Source organism: Schistocerca americana, chromosome X, assembly GCF_021461395.2.
Source record: "Schistocerca americana isolate TAMUIC-IGC-003095 chromosome X, iqSchAmer2.1, whole genome shotgun sequence".
Lineage (NCBI taxonomy): Eukaryota > Metazoa > Arthropoda > Insecta > Orthoptera > Acrididae > Schistocerca > Schistocerca americana.
In genome coordinates this window covers 867,983,557-868,000,556 of record NC_060130.1, presented here as the reverse complement: position 1 = coordinate 868,000,556, position 17,000 = coordinate 867,983,557, and the positions used below count along the sequence as shown (strand labels likewise).

Genomic DNA, 17,000 nt, shown 5'->3' with positions numbered 1-17,000 from the left:
TTTCCACCCATGGAGAGAACGTGTAGGCAAAAAAATCGATGAGCTGAGTCTCTTCCAAAGATCTATTATATGATGAGACCAGTTTACTCTGGACTCAATTAAACACCTGAAAACTTCATTGTTTCAACTCTTTATATTGACTCTGCGCCACACTTCACAGTTAACCCATCCTCTGTTTCAGCTGTTGCAGTGAAATGAATATAGTTAGTCTTTTTAAAGTTCAACAAGAGTCCATTGATGCTAAACCATTTTATTAAATCAATAAGAATATTCTTAACAAATCCATGAAGATCTTCAAATGTGCAACAATCAGCCATAATGATGCTGTCATCTGCAAAAATGGTAAAAAAGCACTGTAGCTTTGTACATTGAGGTACCGTATTTACTCGAATCTAAGCCGCACTCGAATCTAAGCTGCACCTGAAAAATGAGACTCGAAATCAAGGAAAAAAAATGTTCCCAAATCTAAGTCGCACCTGAAATTTGAGACTCGAAATTCAAGGGGAGAGAAAAGTTTTAGGCCGCACCTCCAAATCAAAACAAAGTTGGTCCATTGTAATATGAGACACAATTTAGGTCAAATGAATGACAATACAGCTACAGTAGTTTGGTTCGAGTCGTAGGCTTAGCAGTTAAGCTTTACCAGGTAGCCATTGGTATGCGTCAGGCGCTCCGTCTGTATTTATACGGGTACCCTTCCTTTTTCATGTGCTTTGTCTGGTTTGAATTGATTGCTTATTTTCTTTGATCTGATAAGTGCTGTTCTCTTTGTTTTAGGTGTTTACGTCCCTCTAAGCTGAAAATGCATTATTGTACTGTGTCATGCATTGTTTGTCACATTCTGATAATGTGTGTTTACGACCTGTCGCTGCTCGCGGCATGGCTTGCTTTTGTGCACGCTACCGCTGCTTACAATTAAAAAACAAAAGAGAGAAATCGTCTCATTAGCGAAACAATGGCAAGAGACTGTTCTGAAACTGACAAGAAGTAGTTGTTGAAAATATTGGCTATGTTTTCAGGATCATGAACTAGATTTCCTTCATGTTGTATTTTGTGTTCTTGAAAAGTTCTTATGGTTTTCCCTGTCTGCCTTATAACAATGTTCCAAATAGTCTTTATTTTGTTATGAGAGTTATCAATTTCTTTCTCATAATACAATGCTTTTGATTTTTGTATTACCTTCTTTAATTTTCTTACATACATTTTATAATGGCCAGTTTTCATCGAGTCCTTAGAATTTCTAACTATACAGTAAAGTTCCCTCTTTGTTTTACAGGGTTTGTTCGGTGATGTATCACTATTGTTTATAACTTTTTTGGGAATAACTCTTCAAAAATGGCTGAGAACTCATTTACAGATATACACAAAACAAAACAATGTTTTGCATCAGCCCGGTTCCCAGAACTCCTCAAGACAGATGTTGACTGTGGATATTTTACCACAGACACAGTCCCTTTGACTGTTCAGAGATGTCACTGAACTCACTCAAAGATGTAAACAACCATTCATGAGCAGCACCTATTAGACGGAGGGGGTCCAACAGCCGATCAGTTCCAGTCATTCCACCTGGAAACAGGTACACGGCTCATGTTGTCTGCAGTTGAACCATGCCTCGTCGATCAATACCGCAGTTCGATCACATCCACATTGTTACTTTGTGCCAGGAAGGGCTCTCAACAAGGGAAGTGTCCAGGTGTGTCAGAGTGAACCAAAGCGATGTTGTTTGGACATGGAGAAGATACAGAGAGACAGGAACTGTTGATGACATGCCTCGCTCAGGCCGCCCAAGGGCTACTACTGCAGTGGATGACCACTAGCTACGGATTATGGCTTGGAGGAGCCCTGACAGCAATTCCACCATGATGAATAATGCTTTTTGTGTGGCCACAGGTCGTCGTGTTATGACTCAAACTATGCGCAATAGGCTGCATGATAAGCAACTTCACTCCCAACGTTCATGGCGAGGTCCACCTTTGCAACCACGACACCATGCAGCACGGTACAGATGAGCCCAACAACATGCCAAATGGACCGCTCAGGATTGGCATCACATTCTCTTCACCGATGAGCTTCACATAAGCCTTCAACCAGACAATCATTGGAGATGTGTTTGGAGGCAACCCTGTCAGGCTGAATGCCTTAGATACACTGTCCAGCGAGTGCAGCAAGGTGGAGGTTCCTTGCCGTTTTGGTGTGGCATTATATGGGGCCGACGTATGATGCTGATGGTCATGGAAGACGCTGTAACGGCTGAATGCCAAGCTCCCACCAATAGTGCAACCATATCGGCAGCATATTGGCGAGGCATTCGTCTTCATGGACGACAATTCACTCCCCCATCGTGCACATCTTGTAAATGACTTCCTTCGGGATAACGACATTGCTGGACTAGAGTTGCCAGCATGTTCTCCAGACAAGAACCCTATTGAACATGCGTGGGATAGATTGAAAAGGGCTGTTTATGGACGATGTGATCCACCAACCACTCTGAGGGATCTACACTTAAATGTTGTTGAGGAATGGGACAATTTGGACCAACAGTGCCTTGATGAAATTGTGGATAGTATGCCACGACGAATACAGGCATGCAGCAAAGGAAGAGGATGTGCTACTGGGTATTAGAGGTACTGGTGCGTACAGCAATCTGGACCACCACCTCTGAAGGTCTCGCTATATGGTGGTACAACATGCAATGTGTGGTGTTCATGAACAATAAAAAGGGCGGAAATTATGTTTATTTTGATCTCTATTCCAATTTTCTGTACAGGTTCTGGAACTCTCAGAACTGAGATGATGTAAAACTTTTTTTGATGTGTGTATTAAATTTAGCATTACTCTCATCCACCCTATACAATGGGCTCCAGCCCATCTGTTGCAGTTTGTGTTTAAAGACTTCTAGTTCATTGCTAGTCATTGACCTAATAGATTTCCAAGTGGAGATTAATTTTTTGAGGGGTGTACTGTCATGCAGAGTGAGGAGATGTCCATCATGGTCAAACAGTCCATTCATGACAGGGGTGACAGCAAAGCTATGGTACCAACTTAAACCTACAAATATATTGTCTATCAAAGTCTGACTCTCAGGTGTGATCCTGGCAGGAAAGTCAACTACTGGAATAAGATTATATGAATTCATCAGATGTTGGAGCTCTACTTTGTTGTTGTTTTCAGTTAAAAACTCTACATTAAAATCAGAAAATAAATCAGATAACAATAATTCTATTTGAACCAAAAAGAGCCTAAAGTTAGTTGCAGATACCCTGTAAATTTTGATTTGCTCTCCTGTTTCACAACTTTTGGGGGTCAAGAATCTTCTGAGGGATTATCCACTGTGGCTGTAGGAATGGAAGAAGAGCAGACAGCCCTGGGACCCACAGCCCATAACCCATTCAGCCACTGGCTAGTGTTGGGACTCTGATCCATAGATTTACAGGGAGAGGGTTCCTGAAAGGGACTGGCTGGATGTGGAATTTGGTTTCTGAAATGGTGCCACAGAAACCATGAGACAGGAGGGCCTACCGTTCCTATGGTCAGTTTTATTTGTGTGACTCCCAGATGTCCATGTTGAGGAAGTAAATACACCAAGTACTATGGAAGACTTGGACACAGTAGTGGTGATGGTCGACATCACTGAGACACTGGATACAATCAATCATAGTTCTTTCAAGCTTCATAAAACAAAAGGCAATCTGAGACCAGCAGTTCCTGGACTGTGCGTTCTTTGCGTAGGTTATCTCACTTCGGGAATTGGAAAGCGTTGTCATTCTTGCAGTTGACACAGACAGGTGGTAATACACATGTTGAATATCTGTGAAGTCATCAGCCATTGTCTGCACAGATGAAATTGTATGTACATATCGCTGAAGAGCTGGTGTTTAAAACACTGCTTGGAGAGAGGAACAAATCGCTTCACATCCCAGTCGTAACACATTATTTTGACCTGACTGAATGTGCTGGTATCGACCTTATTGTTTGGTGGGCCTTAACATATGAAGTGGATTCCTCGCATTTCCAAGTATTCACATAGTTCTTCATCTGTCTGCAGCATTACGTCCAGGTAACAAATTAATCCTTGTTCCATTTTGAGGTTCTTATGGGAAGGTATTGTGTAATTTGCTAAAAGACTAGAGTTTGCCAAATACATTTTCAATATTTTCCACAAAGAACATTTACTTAGTAAAGAAGAAGGACCCTCCAGCTGTACAGGTACAACCCAGGAACAAAGGATAGTAACTGTCTGCAAGTCATTTGGTTCAGTTTTCCTCCCATTTCATAGCTAGGGAGGGAAAGTTGCTAGGGTAGTAATGATCGTACTAAACTCCAGTCAAGGCCTCACAGCCACCAGCTGATAACTTTGGATATTTCATGATAGCAGTTATTTGACATAATGCTGCCTAGTCCTGAAGAGGGCTCTCTTCAATGGCACCACCCAGTCAGAACAAAGTTCACGTGGCAAGAGGACCAGTGCCTGGAGTGCCAGTGCCCCCAACCAGACAGGTACATATTTCTCAACACATATAGTGGGTGACAGCAAGGGTACAAACTGTGTGATCTCTGCCTAGTCAGAGGGCTACCACCAAACGGGTCCCAGATGACGTCCACATAGCACAATCTGTAAATAATTTTGAAAATGTGGATGTCACACCTAAATGTTGAGAACAGATCACACATTAACCAAAATATATGGTGTAAAAGAATGGAACAAAGTGGGAGAAGTCAAAATCAACGTCCCACAAGTGAGTTACATTGTCAGCAGGGAATCTGTCCTAAGGAATAAGTCAGAGAAAAGATGTAGTTGGAGAGTAAAATAGAGCACAGGAAAGAAGTAGTACTGCAGTGGCTAAGGGTATCATGCTTACCACACAAGAACTCACAAAAAAGTTGTGAACCCCCTGGGGAGAAGTACAACTCTTGGATGAGGAATCATGAATGCTGCTGTACTATGAGAAGAGCTAGAAGTATGTGACCATTGTGGAAATTTAAAGGTTACATATTAAATTATGGATTATAGGAAGTACCTTTTTTTACTATTCAATATAAATAAGATTTCCCAACAGCTTTTGGCCAGCTTCACTATTTACAAAGTAATGCTTCAGGTATGTCTTAATAATAAAAATTATTAATTTAGAAGAAGTAGTTTAATACCTGTCATCAAGCCATCACTGTGATATGAAAATTTGAAGAAATATGGCTCTTTGTTATCCATTTCAGGTCTCCATTTATGCTAAAAATAAAGAATGAAAATTTAGTAAATGATGCAGCACAGACAATTAACTTTTAAGAGATTCAATAATTTAGTAGAGAATATAGGAGCAAAGAATACAAGTTTCTAAGAACACAACACAAAGTTTATAGATAATTCCTTCCAGGTACTGATTGATTGTGAGTGAAGCAGAACAATAACATCACTCAAAATGTCAACCAACAACACAACCCCCTTCATGTACTGGTAACACAACTTTAATAAGCATTTCTATTCATTACCTAATTCACAGACAATGATAGCAAAGATGTTGCACATGCTTAAGAAACACTGATGTGGTTGTTGTGTAAGAGCATGGTCATTCTTCCTTGTAGAGTTATTGGATAAGGCAGCCTATCTAGTATATTAAAATCAGTCTAGAAAGGTGTTCAAAACTGCACCAAGTCTTAAGATACACATTATTCTTCTCACATCACTTAAAACTAGGGACACATCTCCAACCAATCAAAATGCAACATTTTTATCAACAAATGAAATACATCCCAATCATCATTATCATCATCATCATGATCTTCATGACAGACTGCTCCATTCAAATAAGGTTTCAAGATCATCCCCTCATCTATTGCATATGCACCCAACATCTCTCTGACTAGTCAGTTTTTACAGCAAAGCCTTCTCTCTCACATCTTTTGTCTTTCATTCATAAGAGGTGCTTGGAACAGTTGCATTTATGTTGTTCTGTCTTTTCATTCATATGAAATATCTTTAATTCCTGTCTGGTGTTTTCACTTCTTATTTCATCTCTAAGGATATACTCAGCCATTCTAGGGAATTCATTTCTGCTATTTCAATGGCTATCTTCTCCTCACTCTTCAAAGCCTAATTCTCACAACCATACAACAGCTTAGGAACTGCCATCACTTAATAAAAATTCACTTGTATATCCTTTCTTATTTTGTCAATAATCATTATGTTTATTGTGCCACATATCAATTGGAATTTATCTGACTTTTTTCTCAGCTCATTTTATTGATCACACAAAATAATGCATTTTAAACAGTTAAAATTTGCTAACCTGCTCTATCACGCTATTGCTAATTACAATCTTTGAGCAAACTACATTTCCCCTTAAATGTCATTACCTTAGAAAGAAATGACCTTTCATAGTGGCTGGAAATAGATACACAATAGTTGTCTTGTTGAACACATTTTATTGTCTTATACTTAACAGCCACTGCAGATGTTGAACTGATATCTCAAGAGTGAGGTTACAGTCTGTTAGCAAATTATGCAACATGTCACATGGTGTTTCCAATCAACTGTGTTTATTGTTTTAATTTACTTTTAATCTAGTTTGAAGCAACTATGGCTTCATATTCAGGTACTTTGGCACTGTTAGCTATGTGAAATATCATGGCAAGTACATCTTGTTAATATACCCTCCGCATCGTCTACAGTGGGACCTACAAAAGTCTAAAGTTCATCTTATTAACTAAGATCTTACACTTACCAAGCAAAGACACATTGGGAGTACATTGACAGGACATACCTTGGGCTGTATATCACACTGATAACAGTGCTAAAGTGCTTGATAATGTAGCCATAGTCATTTCAAAATTGCTCGCAACTAAGTTAATAACAATAAACGCAGCTGAGCAGAGAAGCAGTTCTACATAACAAAGTATTTCACAATTGACATCCCCAGTTTTCAGTGCCTTGGAAGTTACACAATTCAGTTTTTCCAATTCAGGGTGACAAGGGAGGAGGGGGTAAGTGTTTCTTTGCAGCTGTGTCACAAGGTTTGTCCAGAGGATTATGGGCATGTGCGGAAATGGCATGGGAAATTTGTTTACATACTACATTTTGGGGTAATACCTATCTGTGAAGGCCTTAATAAGACCTTTAGGACACTGGAAAAGGTACTGCTCATCATTGGGCACATGCTGCCCACATGTGGCCAGATTTTGTGTGTAGGAGACATTTTAAAGTGTGGAAAAGATGGCAGCTACCAAAATGAAGGTACTATTTATGGTGAGTGACTTGATTCACACAGAGGTTTGTATGGAGCCATCGAAGATATAGAAGTCAATGTCTAGGAAGTGGTACACCAAGATTTAATAAAAGGACACAAATTGCAGGAACACAGTTTCAATTAACCAAGGACTTGATACTTACTTCACATTTTGAAACAAGCCTCAAATTGTACTTCAAGTTTGTGGATCTCTGGTAGAATTCCTGATCAATTACGTAAACGTAGCTTAGTGAAAAATACTGTTAAATATGTATTTTAACACATTTTTATTCATTTTATTTAAAAAAAAACTGAACATATATCACCAGAAAGCATGACTTTCTTGTTTACATCATCAGTATTTGTGTTGTTTATGAAACTGACAAGGGAATCAGCACTACTTGTTGATGCACTTGGCACACCCACACACACTAATGACTCCATACTCTCGTAGATGTCTAATTCTGCTCCAAGCAAGAAATTGTTCAATTTTTGTTCTGTCACTGCTCTCTGTATATACAGTAGTTTCCTTAGCATGTATGCCACATACTTGTCATTGGTGCTGCATTTGTCTGTATCCTTATTTTCCTGCATCTTCAAAACTTTCATCGGCAATTGGGAAGTGACACTGTAACTGCCTTGCTCACCACTTATCATTTTAATTTTTTCTGTGGAGAAGACAATGAAGCAGGAAGGCCAGCAACTTCCTCTCCTTCATCGCCTCTTTCTACTGTCAAATCTTCTGGAACATATAATCAAATTTATCTCTTTCATATACGGCAACTGAAAATGACTCACATGAAACAGCATGACTTTCACTTCCCCTATTGTCTGGGAGCAACTGACAGAAAGCATAGAGTCCTGTAGAACTGTGTCATTAGCGGGAGTGAATTTTACAATTACAAATGGTCATTTAACATTGTGCTGCTTGCTACTGTTGACACCTCTAACTTTTTGTATGCTGATATTGGCTGCCAAAAAAGAATTTCAAACATAGGTGTATTCAAGAATATGATCATAAGTATGCTCATTCAAAGGCCACAAAGTGAATGCATACCTAGAGGGACAAAGGCCAAAGGCCCTACTATATGTTTTCTTGGCAGATGTATCTTTTCCATTACAGGAAAACATTATGAGGGAAGGCACATTCAAGTTTCAAAAGAAAGAATTTTTAATTACCAACTGTGTAGGGCTAGAATGGTTGTAGAAAACACATCAAGTATTATAGTTTTGGTTTTTCCTGTCTTCCAAAAACACACACACACACAAGGCACAAACTGTTAGCCTTGCAGCTGTTTGTCTCCACAATTTCTCAAGGTGAAATGCTGAAGCAAGCAACCAAAATACCCCACAAGGAAGCTTTGATTAATATGATTTTACAGACAGGTGAGATGATTCCCGGCACATGGAGATGAGCTGACATTGCATTGATTTTTACTGTGCCCCAGAACAAACCACAAAGAGATTCCAACTTGAACAAAAATTTGTGAAGAGTTTGAAAATTATTTTTTAAGCCCACAGGAAACTGCCCCATGGCAAATTAACTATGGTTGAATGTTACTGTACAGTATAAAGATAAGAAGCATAATTTTTGTACCTCTTTGCCTATGGTGTCTTGTTTCTTGTGGCCCATGAACACCAGGTGATTAACTGAACCATGTACATTTGTATATGGTGTTCACAGCACTGATCTTTCTGTTGCTATTCTCTCTCTCTCTGTCTCTCTGTCTCTCTCTCTCTCTCTCTCTCTCTCTCTCTCTCTCCCTTTCACTTTGGACATTCCACATGCACTCCTCTGCCTCTGCCTGATACAGTGACACTAACTTCACAGTCTGCTGCCTTGTCCACTTATTTGCAAAACAAGCTCAATAGATGGACACAAAATCACAACAGGAAATATAAACATAAGCTAGTACCATGCAATGGTGATATGTAGGGACTGACCAGAAATATTTTTTCCTTTGATATGTACCAACATTGCCATGTATATCTGTATCTATCTTTTGATGCATGTTTACAACAGGTTGCAAACATCTGCTATCAAATAGTAGCTGCAAACGTTGTTGGAAACATGTTGCAAGCTCCGTGTGGACCCAGCTTAAGGTATAAGATGGTGGATTTGGAGTTGGTAGTATTTTGAAGAAAGTAGTGTTCGGTAGCAGCAAGGTCATGGGCATAGGGGTGGTGGTGTATAAGGAGTTGACATCAACAGCGATGAGAACGGATCCAAATTAGAATGGTTGAGAGATGGTTAATGAAGCTGTGTTTGTATCTTTGATATGAGGATTTAGGCTGCAAGCAATGGGTTGGAGATGTTAACAACTAGAGCCAACATTCTTCCCACAGGAGAACATAACCAGTTACAATGGAGAAAAATGCATAAAACATGCACAGGGGCCAGGGAGAAGTGGTTGAGCTGCTGGGATGAGGTGGTAGAGGGTGGAGGGATTCAGTGCTAGATCATGGAATGAGCCGAAGGATTTGAGTAGGAATTGAAGATAATCCTGGACTTCTGGGATAGGATCACTATAGCAGAGCTTGTAGGTGGAAGAGAGATTGTCGGAAGATACTCTGGCAGGTATTCACTGTGGTTTATCACAACGGTGGTGGAGCCTTTGTCTGCAGAGGAGACACATAAATAGAGGTATTTCTTAAGGTTGTGGATGTTTGCTCTTTCTTCCATTGGGAAGTTTGTGTTGCTGGAAGGAACACAGGAAAGGAGGATAATGCCAAGATGAAGATAAGGAATTCCTGGAAGGAAACCAGGGTGTAGTTTGGTGTGAGAAGGAGAGGGTCGCAGTAGGACAGACGTGTGAACTGGAAGATGTGTGGTTAAAGGTTAGATTTTTGTTGACTATGATTGATTTTGTTGGACCAAAACCTACAAAACTCCAAAATCACCCATGCAGCAAAGGGTTGGTAATATATGTGGTGTAAGGATAGACTAGGCTATTTTGTAGATTGGGTAGGTGGTGGGTAACACATTATGAGGGATGAGAAGGATTGTGGATGGAGTATTCCTCATTTGCAGGCATGATGATATGTAATAATGGTCTAACTTACCTCCAATTTGGCCTCATCCTCCTTTCCTTGGTCCTTACCCTAAAACACCAACCTCTCAGCAGAGGAAAGAACAGCCATTCACAATCTTAAGAAAGGCACCGATTGAATCATTGTCTCTGCAAGGGTTCCACCAGTGTTGTAATAAACTGTAGTAATTACCTGCCAACTGTCAGACTCTTTAACCTCCTCCTACTTGCTTCCCAAAACCCATAAACCTAATAATTCTGAATGCCCCATGTAGGTAATCGCTGTGCTCCCATGAAAAGAAACTTGGCTCTTGTTGAACACCTCCTTCAACTGGAACTCCAGCAGTCTAGCATCCCATATCAAAGATGCAAACCACTTCTTTCACTCTCTCTCAATCACTGCCATATCATTGCCACTTGGATCACTAATAGTGACTTTTGACACCACCTCTGAGACTCAAGTGTGATTATCACATCACTCAAAATGTCAACCAGCAACACAACTCCCATCCTGTGAACTGGCAACTCAATTTTAATAAGCATTTCCATTAATCACCTAACCCATGGACAAATAATAGCAAAGATTTTGCAAAATCACCTACCTCATCAACAAATAATAGTAAAGATGCTGCAAATGTTTAAGAAACATTGAGATGGTCATTGTTTAAGGGCATCTAAGAACATGGTCATTACTCTTTGTAAAATTATTGCATGGGCCAGCCTATGTAATGCATTAAAATCTCTACTCCAGCAATCTAAGAAGGTGTTCCAAGATCAGGCAATATCTTAAGAGACATACCACACTTCTCTGATCATCATTTAAAACTGGGGACATGTCTGTAACTCTTGAAAATTTCTCGGCTATTCAGCCGTAGCATCGTCCAAAAGGCACGATATTTCGGCAAGCTGACTTCTTGCCATCTTCAGGCACCTGAAGATGGTAAGAAGTCAGCTTGCCGAAATATCGCTCCTTTTGGACGATGCTACCCGGCTGAATACCTGAGAAATTTTCAAGATTTCTGTATGCCAGGAAAACCTCAGACCACACATGTCAGTAACTAATCCAAGTGCAACATTAGTGTCAGCATTACCATCATCACCTTCATGTTGGACCAGGCAGTCCATTCTGTTCAAGTAGTATTTCAAGGTAATCCTCCCATCTCTTGCTCTCGCACCCAACATCTCTCTGACCAGTCAGTTTGTATGACAAGTACTAAGACACTATTCCAATTCCTCTGCAGTCTCAACACCTTCTCTCCCATCCGTTTCATCTGGTCTCCCTCATTTCAGTGAGTCACTTTGCTGGACATTGGTCTACACCGCTCCAATGGCATCCTACAAACCTCTGTCCATATAAAGCCCACTAACCATAAACAGTCCCTTTGTTTTGACAGCATTCATCTCTTTCACACTAAAATGACTCTACTCTAATGTGTGGCCACCCACAACCCTTTGCCCATTACGTTGCAGAAGAATTCCCCCCCCCCCCCCCCCCGCCCTCCTCCCCTTTCAACCAGTATCATGCTGGACTGGAACAACTTAACCATAACCTTCACCATGGCTTGGGCTACTTATCCTCGTGTCTCGAAATTACGATCATCCTACCCGCAATCTTTCCCATCCCAGAAAAAGTGGTATTCCACTACCTACCAAATCTACGAAACATTTTAGTCTGTCATTACGACACAGCTACTCTAAACCCCTTCACCAAATGGGTCATATGCTTATGGAAAAGCGAGATGCGAGACCTGTCCAAGTCATGCACCCACAACATTCTACTCCAGCTCCACCACAGGCATCTTCCATGAGCAGTAGAGATACCTGTGAAATCAGTCATATCATACATCACCTCTGCCATGACTTCTGCACATCAGTATTTCTGCGTATGTCCATCAACCAACCGTCCATATGAATGAATGGCCACAACCAGACTGTGGCCAAGAGCAGAGCTGACCATCATCCGGTCAGGAATATGCTGCCGAGAAAAACATTTGATTTCAATAGCTGCTTCAAAACCTATGCCATCTGGATCCTTTCCCCAACACCAAATTCCCCGAACTACGTTGATGGGAATTGGCCCTTTGCTGCAGTAAACATCCTGGCCTCAACCTCCACTAGACCCTGTCCCAAATGCACCTCCACTCCTGTGTCTTAACCCTAACTTCACTCATCTTGCACTCAGACTCTCCTCTCTGCAGTTTCCCCTCTTACTTTGTTGTATTTCCCCTTCCCAATCAATTCCTCCACATCATACGAGTCCCCTTCACTGCAACTACAATGAGCCATCTTTTCCCAACTACCCCCCCCCCCCCCCCCGCCCAAAAAAAAAATCCCAGTCTACTTTCTCCTCTTGCCCACAATACCCAACATGATCCCAATCCTCAATGCTGTGCTTCATTAACAAAATAGTACCAATTCTCACAGAAGCAGTTTAAGAGTTTTTGCATCTAGGGGAGCGGAAAAAAAGAAAAAAAAATGTGTGTGAAATCTTATGGGACTTAACTGGTAAGGTCATCAGTCCCTAAGCTTACACACTACATAACCTAAATTATCCTAAGGACAAACACACACACACATGCCTGAAGGAGGACTCGAACCTCTGCCGGGACCAGCCGCACAGTCCATGACTGCAGCGCCTTAGACCGCTCGGCTAATCCAGCGTGGCAGGGAGTTGAAGACAACAGCTGGAGGGACAGCAAAAGAAGTCCAGAGAAGAGTAAAAGTAGCCACAAACGCTTTTGGTAAATGAATATTACACATTACAAAGTAGAGTGGAAAATATAATGAAAATTATGTAGAGATGGTTGGGACATGTAGCCACATGTACAGATGGTAGCTAGGCCAAAGACGTACTATGGCAGATTCAAAGAACTAAGAAAAGACAATGACCTAATGGAAGAAAGGTAAACAACATCAGAAAACAAGCAATAACAACATGGATGCCTACAGCTGAAGACCATAGTGCATGTTAATCCCTGGAGGAGACCGTTATCAGGCAGCCAATGACAAATGACTAATGAAGATAAAATGTTAATTTCAAATTACTAATTAATGGGCAGGAAATCAGAAAGCTAATATTTTTCCTTCTGGCACTTTCATGGCATTATCAAGATTTCAGGAGCAGATAATTGCTCGTAAATACAGGAAAATTTTAGGCAAAAAGGATGTTTGAAAATTTTTGCAGAAATATAAGCAATACCTACGGATTTTTGTTAATAGCAAGACAATGTTATGATGTTTGGTCATGCAGAGGTGGATGTATGGAGTGTCAATTACAGACAGTCAACACTCAAAGAATCTTCCTCGGCATGACCAAATATTATTTATAAATATTATAAAGCATCTGCATTAAATGTCTAGGGGTGATAGATCACATTATTGGCAACAACTTTTGTTAGAGACGAAATGTTCATTGAGGCTCCCTGGTGATGCAAGGTGTCTTATTATTGGTTATGCCACTGGCAGGTAGCACGGCATATGCACTTTGTGGCATGTATATGCAATGTGTGTCACCTATAATCCAGTCATCTGCTCCGTTTGAAGGTGGTAGGCCCAGTAAAATAACAGTTCCTTATTGGCTTCTAAAATATATTTCTCCTCTTACAGACACTCATTCTTAAGGTTTTCTTCTTAAAACACACCATCAATTTACTGGGGTAGGTAGTCTGCACATGCAGCACACCTGGCTAGCAAAGACCCTACTAGTTCAGTGAGACCGTCTAGTCCCAAGGCAGGCTGAGTCAATAAAAAGATGCCTAGCATTGCCAGGAAGTGTCAGTGAACATTTTGTCTCTAATAGAAGTCATGTATATGTATTGATGTTAGCAAAAATCTTTAAACATTGGTTGTATTTTTGCTATAATTTTCAAATATCCTTTGCACCCGAAATTTTCCTACATTCATGGCACGTGTACAACAGGTGCTGGAGAGTGGTCTTTGACTATAAGTTGTCACACAACAAGGAATGAACTGAATAGCAGCTCAAGGTGTTACATAATGTCATCTCTACAACTTATGAATGCTGTGGAACACAATCGATTAAAAATATGTTGCTAGTTTCATCATGAAGGAAGTAATTTTCATGGCCAGTATTTGTTTAGAGTCGTGCACAGTGATGGTTTCAGCCTGCCCAGACCATGTTTCATAGCCAAGCCGTATGGGCCATGGGCCAGCCGACCGGGTTGGTAAGCTGAGCTCAGACCGCCAGTCCAGAGCCACCAAGCTTTCATGGCCCAGCAGCCGGCAGCATTCCCAGCCCAGAGGGCTGCGCATTGTGATTACTCATGGTGCAGCCTGTTCATTAATAGCTCTGCTGTGTTATGCTCTTAGGCAACATGCCCACCGACATTGAGTGACAAGCAATGAGACACATGTACCAGTGGGAATAACTGAATGAAAATCAATTCAGTCGGTTGTTGGAAAACAATGGACTCATTCGATTGTAGTTTATGCATAATATGAATTGATCATTTATTCTTTTGACTGAAATCAGTCTGTCAGAGCAACTCAATGAAACCATCAACATAGTCCATTGTAGTTTTGTAAATTGACAGAATTATTCATTTCTTCTTTTCAAGTGAAACCAGTCTGTAATTTTTTCTGTCATTCGGAACATGTTTTCATTCTTTCAATTGAAACTGTTTTATTTGACTGATCATTCATTCTTCCCCGCAAAACCAGTATTTACTACTTTCATTACAGATGTGTACAGATATTCCATAATGATTTTGTGTCTGATTCAATTATCTGATGATGGCAGTACGCTAGAACTGGTAATGAGAGTTCCACAACATATGTGATCAAGTTGGAGAATTATAAATAAACTGCCCACCATGATCACAGACTCGTATACAGACTTCATGTCTTCAGTGGGTACTTTTATAAGTTCGACTAACAAGTATACAACAAGGATGCATGTACCACTGGAAGGTAGCCCTATCCCCTGTTAGTACGTGAAGACATCTCAGAGGGTATGCCAAAGTTAAGTATAATACATATTCATTTAATTATGTACTAAATAGACAAATTTGTCGTTTCATCATTCACAGTTAACTAATATATTACTCTTGATTGACTTGGTCCAGATTCAATTAACACATATATCTCTGGGAGTACAAAATTCCCTTAGGGGTTCATGAAGAAAAACAGGAACCTAGCCAAATTTTAGCAACTGTTTGAATTCTGTTTTACTGGAAATTTGTGACAATGTCCATCAGTTAAAAACCATTTGAATCAACTTCTTAAACACTTATTAACCTATTTATTTGTGTGCAGAAATTACATTAATGGCTACGTACTGTGAATAATAACCATGCACACAAGCCTGTTCACATGTTCAACCTTTGAAAAGTAACAGATATAGTATTTACCAATGTCCATATTTACTGCCTAGTATATAAATATGGAAATGTGATTCTGCTTTGAACAAACACAAATCCTTATTGGTTAACAGCAAAAGATTTTTTGGTGAAGTTACATCATTGCCAGTGGGTTCATTTACTTTCTTAGTATTACAAACTGATGGTTGTGTGGCGCTCTGACAGTGCTGCTCATAATTTGCTCCAGTTCATCTTTTTTATATTGCCTTTTCACACCTCTGCAGTTTGTGTAAACCGTGTTTCCTTACACACACTGCATCACTGTTTATCAGATATTCACATATTTTGAAGCATAGTTGCAGGTTAAACAAGAACAATTTGTGTTTGGTGCAGAGGCTACCACGTTTCCATGAATATAGAGACCACCCTATTGAGAACTCACATCCATACTTGGGAAACAAACAGAGACATACAAATGATTCTATCAACTTGAAAAATTAGCTGTGTGGTTTCTTTCTTAAACTGACTGGAGCATTGTCTTGGCAGAAAGTATGCAAGAAGCCACATACCAAAAGGATCTCATATTATATTGGGCTAATCAGTAAAAATATTTGCAGATGTGTTTTATAGAAAACCACATTATGTCTTTCTATATAGTTCTACATTTATTTCTTTTCTACAAATTCATTAAATTGATTTCGTACACCCATCTCCGATATTCTACTTGCAATCCTTCAGCACTCTCCTATCTTGAGAATTCCTGTTGTCTTGTAAATTATAGATTGCAGCAATCAGTTGTCCTTTTTAAATTTTATTATGCAGATCTAGATTTCGGCTAGAGGCTATCCATTCTCAATGCTAAGAATACAAGAAGTACATAGTCAGATGATGTCATAAAAAGTTACAAGTAATGGCTTAACTCATATTGTTTGTATATTACATACCACTATTATTTTTGCTCAAAGCATGTAAGTCCCTGTTCGTCGGGCTTCACCCACAGTTCATTGAATACTACTGTTTGCAAAAAGCAGGCTGTATGGAGAACATATCGTTTGGTTACATGGCGGCCTCTACATGAACTACGTATACAAGGGAAGTGAACCACTCCAAATTTGCATGAGAATTACATAAAATGAAACATAAGTAAAATTCTTTACATTGTACATCAGTGAGTGCTACTTTAACCTGTCTCAGGAAACAAAGAGAGGTACAAGACAATGGCTTCCACTGGCTCCAGTTGGTTAGCACTTACTTCATGTGCTCTTCCTTACATTGATGCTAGTCCTTCTGGTTTAGCACTGAGATGTTAGCACACAGTGGAACGGCACATATTTATCTCTGTATCACCTGCAGGTGTGTCTACACTTACATATGTACTCTGGTGTGTAGTGGAGGGTACCCTGTACCACTACTAGTCATTCCCTTTCCTGTTACAC

At 40.0% G+C, this 17,000-nt stretch overlaps 1 protein-coding gene across 3 annotated transcripts in view; it reads right to left on the bottom strand.

Moving 5' to 3' along the window:
• LOC124554727 overlaps nt 1–17,000 on the bottom strand; it is a 137,750-nt gene that overhangs the window by 54,645 nt on the left and 66,105 nt on the right. For all 3 annotated transcript variants that reach the window (XM_047128371.1, XM_047128372.1, XM_047128373.1), the window contains exon 4: nt 5,146–5,224. In XM_047128371.1, the coding sequence (XP_046984327.1) occupies nt 5,146–5,224 (79 nt within the window). The remainder of the gene's footprint in view (nt 1–5,145; nt 5,225–17,000) is intronic.